A 22,032-nucleotide genomic window follows, 5' to 3' on the forward strand; every position below is an offset into this window, starting at 1 on the left:
GAACCACACATGCAGAGATCATCCGTTCACCTACTCTGCTTCTCACAAAGACACGGCGGTTGTTACCAAACATCTCAAATTTGGACTCATCGGACCAAAGGACAGATTTCAACCAGTCTAATGTCCATTGCTCGTGTTTCTTGGGCCAAGCAAGTCTCTTCTTCTTATTGGTGTCCATTAGCAATGGTTTCTTTGCAGAAATTTGACCATGAAGGCCTGATTCCCACCGTCTCCTCTGAACAGTTGATGTTCAGATGTGTCTGTTACTTGAACTCTATGAAGCATTTATTTGGGCTGCAATTTCTGAGGCTGGTAACTCTAATGAACTTAACCTCTGCAGCAGAGGTAACTCTAGGTCTTCCTTTCCTGTGGCGGTCCTCATGAGAGCCAGTTTCATCATAGGGCTTGATGGTTTTTGCGACTGTACTTGAAGAAACTTTAAAAGTTCTGGAAATGTTCTGTAGTGACTGACCTTCATGTCTTAAAGTAATGATGGCTATCATTTCTCTTTGCTTACTTGAGCTGTTCTTGCCATAATATGGACTTGGTCTTTTACCAAATAGGGCTATCTTCTGTATACCACCCCTACCTTGTCACAACACAACTGATTGGCTCAAATGAATTAAGAAGGAAAGAAATTCCACAAATGAACTTTTAACAAGGCACACCTGTTAATTGAAATGCATTCCAGGTGACTACCTCATGAAGCTGGTTAAGACGATGCCAAGAGTGTGCAAAGCTGTGATCAAGTCAAAGGGTGGCTAATTTGAAGAATCTCAAATATAAAATATATTCTGAATTGTTTAACCCTTTTTTGGTTACAACATGATTGCATGTGTGTTTTTTCATAGTTTTGATGTCTTCACTATTATTCTACAATGTAGAAAACAGTCAAAATAAAGGAAAACCCTGGAATGAGTAGGTGTGTCCAAACTTTTGACTGGAGAACCACAAGACACTACTGTTTGTTTCAAGACTACTAGTAAATCTTGGTAATGTTCTTTAAAAAAAAAAGATGTTTTGCAACAGAAAACTAAAAGGACTGTTTCTTATTTGTCAAGGTATTCCCTCCCATTTTCAGTCAGATTTCTTCCATTTGGTGACAAATGAAACATGATTCTGTTTTCAAAGATATGTACCTTATGACCTGAGGGCAAAAAAACTAAAGGGAAACACCCCTGAACCATTTCAGTTCCATATTTGTATTGCGTCATGAGTTCAGCGTTTAGGAAGTTTGTTTGTAATAGAAAAAAACGAAACATTACAGACATCTGGTATTAAATGATGTTGCAACAACCTATCTAACAAAACAACAACTTGCATACACCAAACAGCCTGCGTGTTCTTCCTGTAACAAAATATAATGACTACAAGCTGCCTTGCGCTCTAATTGCCTATCATCATACGCACTTTCCTCAAAAATAAGAAGTTGATCTAATTTACCATTGGAGAGGCAAGGTTAGTTGTATGATTCACAAGGGAACATGCAAAATGAATAACTCAGTTGTGTCCAGAAAATATACATTTACTTTAAAAACATGGATGTTTTGATACATAAATGTTAAAACACAATGGGTATGGACTGTGAACTGGCATGAACCCCTGGCTCGCGAGACAAATATAAAAAACATAGACATCCATGAAAAAACAGACAAACAGCAGTGCATCAGAAATGCTTTTGTTTTGAGTTTCTTCCATTCCTGTTTTCCACCCACAAGTAAGAGAAAACAGACCACGAGCCGGGCCCTTGGCACCCCTGGTTCAGAAAAAAAGGTGTTTGTGCCACCAGAACCAACATGGAGGAGTAATGTAAACATTACACATGTATACCAAACCTATTCCACCCTACTTCACCCCACACCCCTTAAAGGAGGGCTGGACCTACTTATTTGTTCTCATTTTTTTGCTTGCTCATTAAGAAATGCAGCTGCCATGACTGAAGCCAAATGAGAGTTGTCTTATGGGTGTGGTATAATGTGGGTGTGTATTCGCATGTGGGAAGCGTTACTACACTTACTCTGCCAAAACAGTACACAGTTACAGTCACTCACTTTTCTAGATAACTTGAAACAGTCTAACCAGGTCTTGTGTCTGGAATTAGGCAAGGCTAGCTAGTGCTAGTCAACTTCTTTGGCCAATTAGCTTCAGGTGTGCGACCGTTGAAAAAAAGGTTTGACGGGCTAGTTAGGGATCATCAATAAATTACACAATGTAAATGGAAATATTTTCATGTTTTAGTTCTCATTAAATGCTTTCAATATTTGTATATGAATTTCTTTCATTGACATTTGGAGCTATTGAAATGTTAAAATATTGTCCCATGTATATTGTGTAATTTACTGATAGGGATATCCAAAGTCAAATTTACCATGGGAATTACACCTTAATTCCATGACTTACATTTTCTTCCTTAATCATCTTCCAAATCTCTGTATTGGACGAGACTGACTTTATGATTCCACTTTGTAGTCAATTTTGACAATAGAAGGTCCTGTTTTGATTCAGTTTTAAAGGTAGACTCGGCAAAATTATGTTACCACGTGCAGCAGCACAGATATTGAGACGAGCGAGATGCAGGACTCCGCTCTCACACAGTCACACACAGTATCTGCCCATATGCACAGGTTCACTTTCACGCTGTTCACAAAAACAGCGGAGGTTGAGCATCACGATTCAACGCTCTTAGTTGTCGTGGAAATTGACCCAATTTGCTGTTTACTTTCTGTATCTGTGTCCTACCGCTGAGTCTAGCTTTAAACTGTCTGAATATTACTGCAACAGAACAATAATGTTCCTGCCATGTCTCAGTTCAAGGCCCATCTCCAGCTTGACAGATGCTATTTGCTGATCTTTATGAGTGTGTTGTTGTGTTGCATGTCATTGCTGTGGCTGTGGTCATGTGGTGAAGACAGCTCCTTCCACACATGGCACAGCAGTTCAAAGTGGAAATTACACCTCACTTACCACTGGACCACATTAGTGCCCATTGTGTGTTTACCATTATGGTGACACATTGTGATGATATGAATGTTGTACTGGGGAATATCTTGAACATCATTGGATGTGGTTTTTTTTTTGTACAACACCGAAAAATGTCAATACAAATATAGGAAACCTTCTTACTGGGGCTTTCCTGGTCAGTTCACATCATAGTCACGAAAAACGTGTCGCCCTATTTAGGACACAATGCATTTAAAAAAACGAACAATGAAGTCCAAGAATCCAAACTCACGGATGCATCTGTTGGTATCGGGAGTCCGCATGCCGAAGTATCCCTGTGGGCACGAGGCGAGGCACACGCCTATCTGGCGGATGTCGTTGCGCTCCAGGAGAATGAAGAGTTTGGGCTTACATTTTATACAGCCATTGTATTCGGGAACATCGCTCACAGCCATTTGAGCAAGATGGTGGCCCCTCAGTGCTAACTGTGGAAATATATGGGGAAAGAGAGAAAGAGAGGGAGAAAGAGAAGAGTCATTAAAAACCAGCATATAAGGTCCAGTTACCACAAAGTGAATAAGTATTTATCTGTTGGAGACAAACTCTACATTCAACACTGGCAATATCAGTGAGGACATGGCCCTTGTCTATTTTTGCACCACATAGCCATAAACCTGGCAGTAGTTCATGTTGCAGATAATCTAACCAGGGGCCATGCCAAACATCTTTGTTTGAACAGTTTTCTCACTGTTTACTTGAAACTGCTCGCCGGAGATCCTAAACAGATTTTGGTTGGAGAAGTCCGAGTGTTTCGGACTGACATCCTGCGATGATCGATTCCACATCATGCCATGACATCACACAGCAGGGGCCCCCTGGGGTCAACGAAAAGTGACTCAGCCATCGGGATCTCGCCAATTACATGAGCGTGCCGGCCAAAAAGGGAAATGCGCACAAGTGCGTTAAGTCTCTTCCCAAGAGCCGAACGTCTTTTGGTGTTTTAACCATCCGCCCATGAAGCTGAATATAACAATCTAAGAATTGTACTAAGCCACAAAACTCTGTCTCAAAGCATCCCATCTGCATTTGGCTCTCATCCACATATAATCCCATGATCATGCTTCATATCTTCATATCCCTATTCCCTCATCTTCCAAAAAGGCTAGAACTCAGAGACTCTGCTCTGCTGCAGCCAGTAATTTAAATGATTGCTCAGAAAGCGTGTCAATATGCACATCCTGTTTCAAGGGGCCATTTGGTGCCAAAATGGCGGTCATCCCGGGTTGATTTACAGGCCTATGTGGTATCAGCATCTAAATATATACACACTCACACTGCAATCAATCTGCCATCCCTGTCTCCCAGAGATAAGTTGGGATGGTAAAAGCTTTAAAAATGTTCTCCCCGCAAATCAATTACGCCATGGCTGAGTCATGGTGACCTCGCATGGGGATGCAGCCAAAGTAGCTATCACACAGCCAGACTCTTAACACTTTAATAATGATTTTAAAAAGTAATAATCACACTGTGCAATAGTTAACCAGAGGTGGAGGGGTGTAAGGTGTTTTCGGACAGTATGTTGGGACAGTTTTTGACCCTGCTGCTAGAGGTCATGTGCTAGAGCCGTATTACTCCTCTGGATGAGGTGTTGTCGAACCAGGAAAGACCGGCACAGAACATACAGAGATGATGTGATGAAAATACCTAACTCCAACAACATGAATAACACTAAATCATACACATCAACAACGTGATTATCTACCTGCCAGCCAACAGCAGTGGGTAACATAGTCTGTGGGTTAAACCAACTGAAGGTTCCGTGCCGTGTCAATCTCACTTTGTGTCTCAGTCTCTATAGAGGGTGTTCTAGTACATTTTAAATAACCAGGAAAATAAACATTTTTTAAAATCACTTCAAAATTTAGGGGGAACTCTGTTCACCAAGGATAAGCCTCTTAAATGATAATTGACACATGATTTGTAGGTCATTGCTATCTTGCCTTTTACGGTACAGTAAAACACACTTTGCTCATTAGAAATAGGTATCCATTGTGCAATTCTAACAAGACACATCTGATAATGCCTTTCCTCTGGACATCTATAGCCATGCCGAAGCCAAGCATTATTTACCAAACGCCAAGCGCAATACAATTCTGACCTCTCCTGACTGCTTGGATGTTTTTGTGAGGTGGGGGTGAGGGGGGGGGGCCAAGGCTGGTATCCTCTAAAAGCTTTTCTGGGGTAAAAGGCATTATATTAAAACCAGTGGTAATGCCTTGCACTGAGATTCACCCCGCTCTGAGGGCAGACACTGAGGCTGAGAGTAAGCTCTGTATTTGTGGGTGCATGAGGTCAGAACAGTGTTTATAAAACTGCTTGAAAACCAAACAATGGAACACGGTCCAACAACCATGAGTTGAAGTGTCCGAGAGTTGTTCCTCTCAGTGTCTCAGAGGCAGACATGGAGAGAACTGTGGTGCTGAAGCTCTAGCCGTAAAACCCAGGGTGAATCCGCCTAAAACCCGACTATAAACATTCTTAATACCCATAAAAGCTCAACATAAATCAAGAGAGGCGTAAATCATAAAAAAAGAGGAAGAAAAGAGGGTCATTCAAAGACAGCTGAGGCTACCATAATCCATCTTGGCAAAACAAATAATGAGGAGGAAGAAAAAATAAACAACATGTAATCTTTACTGCGGCCGTTAAATGTTTATAAGAAATGTACCACTGTGGCTCTCGGTGGCTGCATGGAAACCAGAGAAAGAGAGAGAGTGAAAGAGGGGAAGGGATTTGAGGATTTGGTAACTCACTCCGTCTCTGCCTCTGTCCCTTTGAGAGCTTGAGGCCGCTGTCGCTGTGACCCATGGATCCGAGAAAGACCATCGCCAGAGCCACCAGTCCCAGCTGCATAGTCCCTGGTGCTGACCGGCCAAGCGGGGTCCCCCCTGCAGGCAGACGGATAAGGCGGGGGGCCCCTTCCACTCTGTGACAGGTGGATCACTCTGCTGCTGTTGCTGCTCCTCCCTGCTGCTTCCCTCCCTCCGCTGCTGCTGTCCACTGGGTCTCTCTCTCTCACTCGCTCTCTCTCTCTGTCTCTCACTGTCTCTCTCTCTCTCTAAGGGCTGCTGTGTCCACAACTCCCTTCAGCGGAGGATTATGCTGCTGCGGCTGCAAATCCAAACATGCCTGGGGCACAAGCCATAATGGTGGTGTGGGGGGGGTCGGTTGACGATGTAATGGAGGAGCGATGCGTGGAGTATGAGAGGAGAGGAGAGGTGGAAAAAGGAGGAGAGGAGAGTGTGGCACTCCTGTTGGTTCAACCCATGAAGACTCGGCGGGACTAACAGGGGAGCAGGCAGCCTGTTGGAGGATCGCCAAGGAGCGTTTGGTGTGAATGAGCACCCGAGCCCAGGAGCATGTGTCTTATTAAAGATGCTCTGAGGAGGCGTGGGGGGAGGGACAGGAGTGGGGCTGCTAAAAAAAGCTGGAGACTCCTACATGTGACAACGCATCTGTCTGTGCCAGGACCTGCTAGAGAGACAGAGACAGAGACAGAGACAGAGACAGAGACAGAGACAGAGACAGACAGAGACAGACAGACAGACAGACAGACAGACAGACAGACAGACAGACAGACAGACAGACAGACAGACAGACAGACAGACAGACAGACAGACAGACAGACAGACAGACAGACAGACAGACAGACAGACAGACAGACAGACAGACAGACAGACAGACAGACAGACAGACAGACAGACAGACAGACAGACAGACAGACAGACAGACAGACAGACAGACAGAGGGGAGTTGGGAAGGGGTGTGTGTGATGGGGAGAGAGAAATAATGAGATATGAGCTCTAAAACACCAAGCCATTAAGTTAGCATGTCAAGAGAAAATCCACCTCTTGGCCAAGACTGAAACAGATACAAGGTTTTGTAACAAGAACGGAAATTATATCAATTCCAACCATGTCAACCAACAGTGAACCAATGATAAGTACTGGAATTCAAAAACAGTAACTTGATTCCTCCGTTCTTTAAACTGCTTTGAGGGAAAATGTATTGAAACATTTCCAAAATACACAGTATTATATCTGATAAGTAAAATACTTGTTTAGGGCAATCAGCGTCCATTTGTCTTTTGACCTGAAATCAAAGCATAAGATAATGCACTTTCATTCCAGATTTAAATGGACCGCAGTCATTTCCAAACTTTGAAATCGATGCAGATTCATTCAAAGTATTAGCAGCTATGGCACAATGAAACAAAATACCACAAATAGTTTTGGGTCGTTTGCTACACATCCAGTTGCCTTTGGAGAAGAGAGTTGATTTGAAAAATATGTTTGCTCCATTCTTAAAGTAAAATAATGAAAAAACACATAATAGTCCTTCTACAAACACTTGGAATGAACAAGTGGTGCAGAGATCTTCTCAGATAGTGTCAAGCTATATTTACAGCTCTTGCATATACGGAAAACATAAGGCATAGCTTGTCTGGAACAGTGCAAACAGGGTCTCCTACCCCAAGGGTGAAACAGCAAAACAGGGCCATATTTGGCTGTTATTGTGGCTTGTGAATCATACAGAGTTAAGCCTACAAAGACATTTTGGCTGAGTTCTTAAAGCCCCTAAAAAACTGCCCCTAAAAAAAGCAACTTCTCATTCAGAAAACAGCCTATGTGGCATAGACATGAGTCACAAATATTTATTATACTGTCATAATGTACTACAAAGTGGAAATAGGATCGTTTTGGTCATAGTCAGTCTCGATAAAAACATAGTTTTTTTGTGTGTTTTTTAAACTTGTGTCTGTGACTGCATCACAATGGAAATTAAAAGTTGGATTTGTTTCAATCCTAGTCACATGCCGTCAGCTGGCAGCACAATCATCAATTCGGAGTGCAGCTAGCTGCATGTTTGACTTTGGATATCCCTATGGGGCTAGTTAGGGACAATAGGGTAAATTACAAAGTGTACATAGGACAACATGTAAAAATTCCAATTGCTCCAAATTCCAATGACTTAAAAATTCATATACAAATAATGAAAGCATTTAATGAAAAAACAAAAAAGGTGTGCAACATGAAAATATTGTCTCATTTACATTGTGTAATTTATTGTAATTTATTGACGGTCGCTAAAGCGCCTCAGAGATAGGCTATCTAAAGTCAAGCCAATTTTACCACAGTTTCACACCAGCCAACTGAAGCTAATTGTCAAAAATAATTGAGCTATCTCTTCCCACCTGCAAACAAACACGAGACATGCACATCAATCCACACCACAAAACCAACTTCAGTCATGGCCGCTAGCATTTCTTAATGAACTAAATCGAAAACGAGGCCAAATCAGGAAGTGCAGACATCCTTTAACATTCTATAATGACTTATAATATCCCCACAATACACTAGAATGTCCCTAACACGCACTATAGTGTCCCTAAAGAAAGTTTGAATCAAACCTGCAAGAATCCCAGCTAGATCTTACCATGCTTTTCTTACATTACTGCCACAACCCCGCCAGGCAGTTAAGCCTACAATTCTGACCCTAATCTCAAGTGGCTGTGCAAAGAATCCAGATAAATTAAAACACAGAGTGTAATCCAGTGAACTCTGTATTTTACCATTGTTTAACTAGGCAAGTCAGTTAAGAACAAATTCTTATTTTCAATGACGGCCTAGGAACAGTGGGTTAACTGCCTGTTCAGGGGCAGATGACACTACAGTGGTAGGCTTGATTACCAACAACAAGACGGCCTACAGGGAGGAGGTGAGGGCCCTCGGAGTGTGGTGTCGGGAAAGTAACCTCACACTCAATGTCAACAAAACAAAGGAGCCTCCTAACCACATTGACGGGACAGTAGTGGAGAAGGTGGAAAGTTTTATGTTCCTTGACGTACACATCACGGACAAACTGAAATGGTCCACCCACACAGACAGCGTGGTGAAGAAGGCGCAGCAGCGCCTCTTCAACCTCAGAAGGCTGATGAAATTCGGCTTGTCACCAAAAGCACTCACAACCTTTTACAGATGCACAATCGAGAGCATCCTGTCGGGCTGTATCACCGCCTGGTACGGCAACTGCTCCGCCCACAACCGTAAGGCTCTCCAGAGGGTAGTGAGGCCTGCACAACGCATCACCGGAGGCAAACTACCTGCCCTCCAGGACACCTACACCACCCGATGTCACAGGAACGCGAAAAAGATCATCAAGGACAACAACCACCCGAGCCACTGCCTGTTCACCCCACTATCATCTAGAAGGCGAGATCGTGTACAGGTGCATCAAAGCTGTGACTGAGAGACTGAAAAACAGCTTCTATTTCAATGCCATCAGACTGCTAAACAGCCATCACTAACATTGAGTGGCTGCTGACAACATACTGACTCATCTCGAGCCACTTTAATAATAAAAATTGGATGTAATAAATGTATCACTAGCAACTTTAAACAATGCCACTTTATATAATGTTTACATACCCTACATTACTCATCTCATGTGTATATACTGTACGCTATACCATCTACTGCATCTTGCCTATGTCGTTCGGCCATCGCTCATCCATATATTTGTATGTACATATTCTTATTCATTCCTTTACACTTGTGTGTATAAGGTAGATGTTGTGAAATTGTTAGATTACTTGTTAGATATTACTGCACGGTCGGATCTAGAAGCACAAGCACTTCACTACACTCGCATGAACATCTGCTAACCACGTGTATGTGACAAATAACATTGGATTTGATTTGAACTACACGGCAGAACATGAATCCAGATTGATAGCCAGTGTGGCTGAGATCGACCAGACAGCCCCTCCCCAGTGAGCCCATTTGTGTAAAAATGTCTTGCTATTGTAAAACAATATTAATGTGAGCAGGGACAGTATTTAATTAAGGGGTCTCGTCCATCATGATGAATAAGAGTGTCTCTCCGAGGGGAGTCTCTGAGATTAAGGGCCGCTGACTGGGTCCCTCTGTTGCGGCGAGTTAGTATGTGAAGAAGTCACACACACACACACACAAACACACACATTCATGCTATACACACACACACACACATCACAACTGCTGCTACCAGACCCTTATTACGATTGCTATATACTGCACAATTTAAATACTTGCTCCCCAAAACACGTGTAAATATTGGACTGTAAATTGTGCCCTCGTGTATTATACTTATGCTAAAATATGTATTATATTCTACTGAGCCATTTACTTTATGTTCATATTCTCATATTTTATTAGCTCTTATTGTTGTTGCATTGTCAAGAAGGAACCTGCAAGTAAGGATTTCGTTGGATGGCGTATACCATGTGTATCCTGTACATACGACTAATAAAACGTCAAACTTCAAACACACACACAGCAAAGAAGCTGAAACAGAACAACAACAGGCGCACACACTAACACACCACAGCAGCACACAGTATGAAGGCAATTGCACATAGTGTGGTCCACATGCATACGGACAAACAGTTTGACACCCTAAATACTCCTTTAGGCAGACTAGCCTTGCCAAGCCATGTCAAAGATCTCAGTTAACCAGCTTAAGGATTTAAAACGTTTTTTAAATGATCTCCAAAAACACCCACCTGCACCCCAGCTTTCTCCTCTGCTGCTGCCCGGGTTTATTTGCTTTTTGAGGTGAATATTAGAGACATTTCTTCAACACCTACCCCTATATTTACCGACAAGAGCCAAAAATGATAAGGTTTGTTAATTGAGAGGGATGCTTGGAGAGCAAGGGGGACATGTCCTGGACCAGGGGACTTAACAACCTAGAACAACACGTCCAGACCAGGGCTGAGTCATTTAAGAGATGTTTCACACCGCACTCCGCCTCCGACGCTTTACTACCTGCCAATGAAGCACACTCTGTCCCATCCATCCGTGTCCTACCTTTATATTACAGCGTGGCAATAAGCCTAGAAGTGGCAACGGACGACTGATACTCAGATAGAGAGAGAAGGGGTGCTAGAGAGGAGAGAGAGAGATAACGAGAGAGAGAGTGCAGCGTTTGAGAGAGCGAGAGAGATATGAGGACGAAAGATGTTTGAAAATACGTAGAGTGATAAGACAGTAAAACAGATGAAGAGCAAGATGGACACAATACACACAACATGACAACATGAGAGTCATCCTTCCACATTGACAGCTGACCTGTCCTCTGGATATGAGGAACATCTCACTGAGCTACTCTGGGGCCACAGTGCCATTTCTTGACAGTTTTCTATGTGCTCTGTCTCGGTTCCCTCATCCATTAAACAGACACAAGCACTGTGTTCCCTTCTTCACAGCCGGCTCCATTCATCTGAATAGAACTGAACTCCCTCATCAAATAGTCAGGAGATTCAAATGCCCTGCTTTGTAAGTCCTTTTGATGAATCAATTATTAAATCAGGCAGGCTCCAGTGAAAGGGAGCTCCCGCCCTCTGGGAATTTGTTGAAACTGAGAAAGTGCCACTACACAGAGCTCAGAGTTAGAAACCTAACCTACCGATGAACCTGTCAAGATAACGTAATTTAGATCTCAGAGGCCTAATTCACTGGCTAATGTGGTAGGAGCAGTACAAGAAAATGTGAGCTCAGTAAAGCAGTAATGGAGTGACACTGTACCATACTCTATTGCATAATGTAAATTAAGTTAATTCAATGACATTCAAGAGACCAAAAGTGCATTCAAATAGTCCTGATTATTATGGTTAGCCAAAACCAATGTTCTGATTGTGACTCCCAGAACACTGTACATTTTGGGGTCCTAAAATCAGTCACATACTTATGCTCAGTGTTTGACTTGGACTGAATTAGGTTCAGGGACTCAGCAATACTTTTTAGCTAATAATATTATTCTGTAACAGGTGCAAGAACTCAAGCAATAGAAAATCAGAGGTGCCCGGTTCTAAGTTCCGGTGATCTCCTGCCTAAATCAAGCACTGCTTATACTGTAGAATCATTAAGCCAAAACAGACATCTCCACTGTCAACTTCTATGTAAATAAAACTCCCTAAAAACTGTCTTTAGCTCTCTATCATATCTTTCCAAATTAAAGCTGCAATATGTAACTCTTTGGGCTACCCAACCAAATTCACATAGAAATATGAGTTCTAGCTATCATTCTCATTAAAAGCAAGTCTAAGAAGCGGTGGAACTGTTCTATGTGTGCCATTTCTATGCTTCCTGTTCTTAAGTTTCGCTTATGCATCTTTTACTTCAGATAGCTGAAAATACATGATTTTTAAAATATATTTCACAGCGGTTTAGATGGTACAATGATTCTCTACACTTGCTTGTTTTGTCACATAAACTGAAATTATTTGAACTATTAGAATTTTAGCAACAAGGAAATGGCAGAGAGATTTCTACATAGTGCACCTTTAAACCCAGAACACCAGACACTACTTTATGAGGGAAAGATAACTCTGGCAGTTGCAATCAGCAGCAAGTGTGAGTGAGACAATGAAAAAGAGCCGAGCAGTAAACAGGCGATAAACACAACCTGTGTTAAAGCACTGAATAAAGTAAGAGTACACACAAGCGTTTCGTTCCACTCCCAAAATTTCAGGCCCTGTCCTCCCCACAAGCTGCCTTGCCTTCCTCTGCTTCCACACAGACACAGGGAAACACCTACAAACTGTGGCAGCCTACAGAGCCTGCTCTGGTGCTATTTATGGACTCCAACACACCTCCTATTTTTGTAATATAATGAAATTACTGCTAGGTGGTGCCTGCCACATAGGCACCGAATGGAGAGATTTAGCTCCAGTGTAAGGGCTTTTAACTGAGCCTTTTTTATTTTCTTTGGATTCAGATCCAGATTATTTGGTTCAACAACTGCAAGCAGCGAAGAAACAGGGAGGTTATGTGCACTTTCACCCAGGCATACAGTACATCAATGTTTGATTTACTTTTATTTTATTATACTCCCATCTCTGCCTCCGAGCTGTAAGCTCCAGTCGCATTAGCCAAACCCGCCCACAGGTCGATGGTAGGGGAGACAAACACAATGGCCAGCTGCATCGAGACAACAGTCCAGCATAAACAGAGAGAGAGAGAGAGAGAGAGAGAGAGAGAGAGAGAGAGTCCACTGTTTGCTAAATATCTGGTGCTTCAGTCCCCAACCAAGGGGGGCCGCAGCAGCACCTAGAACCTCTACACCGATTCTGTCAGACCTGGCCCCTGACAGTAAATCTCAGTAAGACAAAAATAATGGTGTTCCAAAAAAGGTCCACATACTAGGACAACAAATACAAATTCCATCTAGACAACGTTGCCCTAGAACACACAAAAAAATATACTTACCTTGATCTAAACATTAGCACCACAGGTAACCTCCACAAACATGTGAACGATCTGAAACACCAGGCAAGAAGGGCCTTCTACACCACACCATCAAAACTAACATAACATTTGAATTAGGCCAATACCCGCTAATTATCAAAATCCAGAAAAGAGCTGTTACATTCTACAACCACCTAAAAGGATGCGATTCCCAAACCTTCCATAACAAAGCCATCACCTACAGAAAGATGAGCCTAGAGAAGTGTCTCCTAAGCAAGCTGGTACTGTTCACAAACACAAACAGACCCCACAGAGCCCCAGGACAGCAACACAATTAAACCCAACCGAACCATGGAAAATAAGAGCGTCTGCTAAATGACTTAAATGTAAATGTAAATGTAAAATAAAAAAGTATAATTACTTGACACATTGGAAAGAATAGACCAAAAAGCATAGCAAACTGGAATGCTATTTGGACCTAAACAGAGAGTACAAAGTGGCAGAATAGCTGACCACTGTGACTGACCCAAAATTGAGGAAAGCATTGACTATGTACAGACTCGGTGAGCATAGCCTTGCTATTGAGAGAGGCTGCCATTGGCAGACCTGGCATTCAAGAGAAGACAGGCTATGTGCACACTGCCCATAAAAAATGAGGTGGAAAATTCCTAACCTCCTGTCAAATGTATGGCCATATTAGAGACACATATAGTGCCTTCGGAAAGTATTCAGACACCTTGACTTTATCAACAGTTTGTTACATTACAGCCGTATTCTAAAATTGATTTTAAAAAACAATTTCATCAGCAATCTATCCACAATGCCCCATAATGACAAAGTGAAACAGGTTTTTAGAAGAATTAGCAAATGTATTAAAAACAAAAAACAGAAATATGTTACTTACGTAAGTATTCAGACACTTTGCTATGAGACTCGAAATTGAGCTCAGGTGCATCCTGTTTCCATTTATCATCCTTGAGACGTTTATACAATTTGGACTCCACCTGTGGTAAATTCAATTGATTGGACATGATTTGGAAAGGCACACACCTCTCTATATAAGGTCCCACAGTTGACAGTGTATGTCAGAGCAAAAACCAAGCCACAAGGTCGAAAGAATAGTCCGTAGAGCTCTGAGACAGAATTGTGTCCAGGTACAGATCTTGGGAAGGTTACCAAAACATTTCTGCAGCATTGAAGGTCACCAAGAACACAGTGGCCTCCATCATTTTTTAATAGAAGAAGCTTGGAACCACCGCCCGGCCAAACTGAGCAATTGCATTGGTGAGAAGAGCCCGATGGTCACTCTGTGGAGAAGGGAGAACCTTCCAGAAGGACAACCATCTCTGCAACACTCCACCAATCAGGCCTTTATGGTAGAGTGGCCAGAATGAAGCCACTCCTCAGTAAAAGGCACGTGACAGCCCGCTAGGAGTTTGACAAAAGGCACCTAAAGACTCTCAGACCATGAGAAACAAAAATCTCTGGTCTAATGAAACCAAGATTGAACTCTTTGGGCTGAATGCCAAGCGTCAATTCTGGAGGTAGTGGTGGAAAAAGTACCCAATTGTCATACTTGAGTAAAAGTAAAGATACCTTAATAGAAAATGACTCAAGTAAAAGTGAAAATCATCTAGTAAAACACTACTTGAATAAAAGTATTTGGTTTTAAATATACTTAAGTATAAAAAGTAAATGTAATCGATAAAATGTACTTAAGTATCAAAAGTGAAAGTAAAAGTATAAATAATTTTCAAATCCTTATATTACATAAAACCGGCGGCATGATTTTTTAAAAATTTATTTTTATTTAGGGATAGCCAGGGGCACACCTCAACACTCAGACATAATTTACAAACAAAGTACTTGTGTTTAGTGAATCCTCCAAATCAGGTAGTATGGATGACCAGGGATGTTCTCTTGATAAGCGTGTGAATTGGACTATTTTCCTGTCCTGCTAAGCATTCAAAATGTAACAAGTACTTTTGGGTGTCAGGGAAAATGTATGGAGTAAAAAGTACTCCAGTACAAAGCAAAAGTCCAAAATAAAAATAGTAGAGTAAAGTAAAGATACCAACAAAAAAATACTTAGGTAGTACTTTAAAGTATTTTTACTTAAGTACTTTACAACACTGCCTGGAGGAAACCTGACACCATCCCTACAGTGAAGCATGGTGGTGGCAGCATCATGCTGTGGGGATGTTTTACAGCAGCAGGGACTGGGAGACTAGTCACGATCGAGGCAAAGATGAACGGAGCAAATTACAGAAAGATCCTTGATGAAAACCTGCTCCAGAATGCTCAGGACCTCTGACCGGGTTGAAGGTTCACCTTCCAACAGGACAACAACCCAAAGCACAGAGACAAGACAACGCAGGAGGGGCTTCCGGACATGTCTCTGAATGCCCTTGAGTGGCCCAGCCAGTGCCTGGCCTTAAACCTGATCGAAAATCTCTGGAGAGACCTAGAAAATAGCTGTGCAGAAATGCTCCCCATTCAGCCTGACAGAGCTTGAGAAGATCTGTAGAGAAGAATGGTAGAGACTCCCCAAATACTGGTGTGCCAAGCTTGTAGAGTCATACCGAAGAAGACTCAAGACGAATTGCCACCAAAGGTGCTTCAACAAAGTACTGAGTAAAGGGTCTGAATATTTATGTAGATTTGATATTTCAGTTGTTTATTTTTAATAAATTAGAAAAAATGTCTAAAAAACTGTTTTTGCTTTGTCATTATGGGGTATTGTGTCTCGATTAATGAGGGAAAAAACAACTTCATCAATTTTACAATAAGGCTGTAACCTAACAAACTGTGGAAAAAGCCAAGAGGTCTGAATAATTTCCAAAGGCGCTGTATTTCCCTCAGATTACACAGACCCACAAATCGTTTAAAAACAAATTCAATTTGATAAACTCCCATATCTATTGGGTGAAATACCACAGTGTGCCATCACAGAAGCAAGATTTGTGACCTGTTGCCAAAAGAAAAGAGCAACCAGTGAAGAACAAACACCATTGTAAATACAACCCATATTTATGTTTATTTATTTCCCTTTTGTACTTTAACTATTTGCACATAGTTATAACACTGTACATAGCCATAATAGGACATTTGAAATGTGTCTATTCCTTTTAAACTATTATGAGTGTAATGTTTGCTGTTAGTTTTTTATTGTTTATTTCACTTTTGTTTATAAAAAAAATGTAATGTTATTTTTTCACCTTTATTTAACCAGGTAGACCAGATGAGAACAAGTTCCTGGCCAAGATAAAGCAAAGCAGTGCGACAAAAAATAACAACACAGAGTTACATGGGATAAACAAAAGTACAGTCAATAACACAATAGAAAAATCTATATACAGTGTGTGCAAATGGAGTAAGGAGGTAAGGCAATAAATAGACCATAGTAGCGAAATAATTACAATTTAGAAAATTAACACTAGAGTGATAGATGTGCAGATGATGTGCAAGTAGAAATACTGGTGTGCAAAAGAGCAACAAAAAAAGTAAATAAAAACAATATGAAGATGAAGTAGGTAGTTGGATGGGCTATTTACAGATGGGCTGTGTACAGGTGCGTCGATCGGTAAGCTGCTCAGATAGCTGATGCTTAAAGTTAGTGAGGGAGATATAAGTCTCCAACTTCAGCGATATTTGCAATTGGTTCGAGTCATTGGCAGCAGAGAACTGGAAGGAAAGGCGGCCAAAGTAGGTGTTGGCTTTGGTGATGACCAGTGAGATATACCTGCTGGAGCGTGTGCTATGGGTGGGTGTTGATATGGTGACCAGTGAGCTGAGATAAGGCGGACCTGGAGCCAGTGTGTTTGGCAATGAATATCTAGCCAGGGCCAGCCAACGAGAGCATACAGGTCACAGTGGTGGGTGGTATATGGGGCTTTGGTGACAAAACGTGAAAATTATATGTTTACTTGCTTTGGCAATGTAAACATATGTTTCCCATGCCAAAAATCCCTTTGAAATTAATTTAGAGAGTGAGTGAGTGAGTGAGTGAGTGAGTGAGTGAGTGAGTGAGTGAGTGAGTGAGTGAGTGAGTGAGTGAGTGAGTGAGTGAGTGAGTGAGTGAGTGAGTGAGTGAGTGATGAGAGTAGATAGAAAGGAAGAGAGGGAGAGAAGCAATGATAGTGAGGATATACAGTTGAAGTCGGAAGTTTACGTACACATTAGCCAAATACATTTAAACTCAATTTTTCACAATTCCTGACATTTAATCCTAATACAAATGTCCCGTCTTAGGTCAGTTAGGATAACCACTTTATTTTAAGAATGTTAAATGTCAGAATAATAGTAGAGAGAATTATTTATTTAAGCTTTTATTTCTTTCATCCCAGTGGGTCAGAAGTTTACATACACTCAATTAGTATTTGGTAGCATTGCCTTGAAATGGTTTAACTTGCGTCAAACATTTTGGGTAGACTTCCACAAGCTGCCCAAAATAAATTGGGGTAATTTTGGCCACTTCCTCCTGACAGAGCTGGTGTAACTGAGTCAGGTTTGTAGGCCTCCTTGCTCGCACACACTTTTTCAGTTCTGCACACATTTTCTGTAGGATTGAGGTCAGGGCTTTGTGATGGCCACTCCAATACCTTGACTTTGTTGTCCTTAAGCCATTTTGCTTCAACTTTGGAAGTATGCTTGGGGTCATTGTCTATTTGGAAGACCCATTTGTGACCAAGCTTTAACTTCCTGACTGATGTCTTGAGATGTTGCTTCAATATATCCATATAATTTTCCTCCCTCAGGATGCCATCTATTTTGTGAAGTGCACCAGGCCCTCCTGCAGCAAAGCACCCCCACAACATGATGCTGCCACCCCCGTGCTTCACAGTTGGGATGGTGTTCTTTGACTTGCCAGCATCCCCCTTTTTCCTCCAAACATAATGATGGTCATTATGGCCAAACAGTTCTATTTTTGTTTCATCAGATCAGAGGACATTTCTCCAAAAAATATGATCTTTGTCCCCATGTGCAGTTGCAAATCATAGTCTGGCTTTTTTATGGCAGTTTTGGAGCAGTGGCTTCTTCCTAGCTGAGCGGCCTTTCAGGTTATGTCAATATAGGACTCGTTTTACTGTGGATATAGATACTTTTGTACCTGTTTCCTCCAGCATCTTCGCAAGGTCCTTTGCTGTTGTTTTGGGAATGATTTGAACGCGTCTCCTTCCTGAGCGGCATGACGGCTGCGTGGTCCCATGTTGTTTATAATTGCGTACTATTGTTTGTACAGATGAACATGGTACCTTCAGGTGTTTGAAAATTGCCCCCAAGACTTGTGGAGGTCTTGGCTGATTTCTTTTGATTTTCACATGATGTCATGCAAAGAGGAACTGAGTTTGAAGGTAGGCCTTGAAATACATCCACAGGTACACCTCCAATTACCTCAAATCAGAAGCTTCTAAAACCATGACATAATTTTCTGGAATTTTCCAAGCTATTTAAAGGCACAGTCAATTTAGTGTATGTAAACTTCTAACCCATTGAAATTGTGATACAGTGAATTATAAGTGAAATAATCTGTCTGTACACATTTGTTGGAAAAATTACTTGTGTCATGCACAAATTAGATGTCTTAACTGATTTGCCAAAACTATAATTTGTTAACAAGAAATGTGTGGAGTGGTTGAAAAACGAGTTTTAATTTACATTTACATTTAAGTCATTTAGCAGACGCTCTTATCCAGAGCGACTGACTCCAACCTAAGTGTATGTAACATTCTGACTTCAACTGTAGGTGGTAGGAAAGCGTTATCAGTAGTCACTCTCCTTCATGTTCTAGGCCCGAAAGACACTCACTCCATCAACACTCTCTAATCTAAAGCAGCAGGTAGTAGTAGCACCATGCAGGGCATCTGCATGTGCACGTGTGCCGAAAAACACCTGGCTCTGCCACTGGAATGCTTCAGGAGCCTCCACAGCCCATTTGGGTAATCACTTCCTGTACAGGGAAAGCTGGGTAAAATGTGCTACAGATGTTGACTATAACACTACGGGACTGCCTGCTCTGTACAGTACAGTAGATCTCTCTCCTTCCTTCCTTCCTTACTTCCTCCTCTAACTCCTTGTCTGGTAGCTCCCACTGAGATCTACAAGGAGGAGAATTCCTCTGTGTTACCAGCACCACCCTGCCCTTTCAAACGCACTCATAGTCTATGGGCGCCAGCAGTCAGGGTTAGCTGCACTGTGTGTCTGCATGCTGCACATGCTAGCACACCATGCTGACTTTCAGCTGCCTACAATGGTCTTCTGAGGAGAAAATAAAATCTATTGGAGATCTCCACCTGCCCCAGTCCACTCCAGCATCTCTCTCTACCATAATCTCAGTCTCCAATTGTCTGTCTCCCACCTTTCCTATCACTCTCTCTTTGAAGCGGAACTCAAGGGGTCAGTATTTATGTAAGACTGGTGGAGAAGCAGACAGAGACAGACAGATGCAGAAAAACGGAGAGAAAGAAAGAGAGGGAGAACGAGGAGAGCAAGAAGGAGAGAGGGAGATAAAAGAGGCCAGTGCTGTTTTAATTAACTGCCAAATTGCTGCTGCCACATGTGGAGTACCAAAATAAATGCTCAATTTCTGTGCACTCTATTCCCTAAATATGCTTGAATAGCGACCAGCAGAACCAAAAGCATGCCTCCATACAATCAGGGCACCCCTAATGGATACAAATGGAGGCATTTCAGATTTCTTTCCAGAAAAAGTGAGAAATCTATTTTATTAAACATCACGGGGTTCCTCATGCACATAGGTTACTGAAAATTAGACGATTCCTCTTTCGAAAATGCATTTTTGAGTGTTAATAACAGAAAATATATTGTTCAGACAAACACTATTTTTCCTTACACCTGACCTCGTTCTACATAATAACAGCAGACAAAATAAAACAAGATCAAATTCAATGTCACTGACATTTGAAAAGTTGAATACTAACATGATTGCTATAATGAAAAAAAACATCATAATAACACTTCAAAAATACTTTCATTTTGACATTTAAATGAGGGTTGTTTATTAGAGGTAGGCCTATTATTCATCATTAATTAAAAGCTAATTAAGCCATAGTAAGCTAATAGGCTAGCCTAATAAATACGTCATTTAGATGATGATATAATGTGTTTCCCATATTACTTAGAGATCCCATAATATTTCCCATAATTACAGAGATCTAAACTATTCCAAAATGCATTATCAGTATCCAGTCATACGGAATACACAGCGGAATAACATATTGGAATATTCCACCTACCTGTGCATTGCGAACCTCTTATGGTGAGATCCAGTGAGGTGTCGGGTCTCAATTTCCTATTTTATAAGGGAAATTCGTAACTTGTTTGGTTTCAAAGAACTCCTCCTACATGACACCTCCACATGAGATGGGAAAGAGATCCATCATCATTATAGAGAGACAAATCATTCCCTTTGTTGTATTTTATCAGTTGGCAATTTATGTTGCCATCAAACATTTGGACTCTCCGTGTGCATTATTTATGGCAATTCAAAAATCTGCAACTCATTTCAAATAAAATGAGAAAGTAATCTTTCAAATGCAATCCACTGAAAAATGTTTGTATGTATTTTGCTATTTCTTTCAGTCAGCGCAGTTATTTATAAGAAAGCTCTTGATAGTAAGTCACTCTCTTAATGCAATTTCCACATAAATCCACTTTTAAGCGTCGGAAACCTTCCAACTCAGACAAGTCACTCATAATCCTGGGTTATTTGCGTCCAACCCCATCTATTGCCGGAGTCTCCGCATGCATGAAGTTGAGTTGGCCCCACCCCTCAAACTCACAAAGACTGCGAGACGAAAAACCAGAGGTGGAACTCAGTTGGAGTGTACTGTTTGTTAATGTCATAAAATCTTGGAAAATCCCATTAGTGCTAATCTGTGTTGTAATGAAGCACGAAAAAATATCCGTAACGTTCGGCCATCAAGCCTTGCCCAGCTGGATTGGTTTACGCTTAAAGTGAGACATTTAAATTAGGCATATTCCGACAACCGATTGGATACAATCTTATTTTACGAATTTTATAACGATAATATTTTCATTCCTAAAAATATATTATATTTTGACATTACTTTTAAATACATAATCTTTAGTGGCTATGCACAGGCCTAGTCAGTTTTACTGACAACTAGACCTACACTAATAAGACTATTGAATACATTTGATCATTTTATATATCTCCTAGACGTCTGTTTTCTGCCAACGCGTCAAGGTGCATTTTTGGCGCAGGGTAAGAACGGTGAAAAAAATGCAAAAGAAATGTAGACTATGCCCAAATCGAAATCACCATTCAAAGGTTGAGTTAGGTGTTCGTTAATTTTTTTTAATGTTATTTTTTTAGACTTGGCCATATTTGTGGTTTCTTTTTTTAGAATTGGCCATATTTGTGGTAGGCTAATATTAACTGCCAATTTGAATTGTTAAATGAAATAGTATTGACTTGAGGTAACAACGTTTGGTTACAAGGGCGGCTATGCCATTACCATGCTATCATCCTAGAGTACATACTGGATGAATTTGAGGGGCAATGTTTTCTACTCATAGCCAAAGTCTAAACAGGATACAAAAGTTGTAATTTACCAAAAGTGCTACCTTTCTCTTATTATCTAGGATAGTAGCCAAAATATATCGTCCATGGTAGTTGTGCATCTGTCATTTTATTTGCAGTAGCAGATAACACTTAACTGTCCTTGACAGGTGCTTGCCACGAGACCTGGGGGTTTTGGCGCCATGTGCGAACAAGGTGAAAAATGCCAAGCTAATCTAAGTATGTTTGATTCTTTTG

The 22,032-nt window shown here is 41.2% G+C and overlaps 1 protein-coding gene across 1 annotated transcript in view; it reads right to left on the reverse strand.

Moving 5' to 3' along the window:
* The window catches only part of LOC124004617 (R-spondin-1-like), a 31,870-nt gene extending 10,913 nt beyond the window's left edge, over positions 1-20,957 (reverse strand). The window contains 4 exon segments of the mRNA XM_046313260.1: positions 3,233-3,374; positions 3,376-3,425; positions 5,754-6,471; positions 20,486-20,957. Coding sequence (XP_046169216.1) covers positions 3,233-3,374; positions 3,376-3,425; positions 5,754-5,853 — 292 coding nt within the window. The 5' untranslated portion in view covers positions 5,854-6,471; positions 20,486-20,957.
* Between the last annotated feature and the right edge of the window lie 1,075 nt (positions 20,958-22,032).

This window comes from Oncorhynchus gorbuscha, linkage group LG19, assembly GCF_021184085.1.
Source record: "Oncorhynchus gorbuscha isolate QuinsamMale2020 ecotype Even-year linkage group LG19, OgorEven_v1.0, whole genome shotgun sequence".
In the NCBI taxonomy this organism is placed as follows: Eukaryota; Metazoa; Chordata; class Actinopteri; order Salmoniformes; family Salmonidae; genus Oncorhynchus; species Oncorhynchus gorbuscha.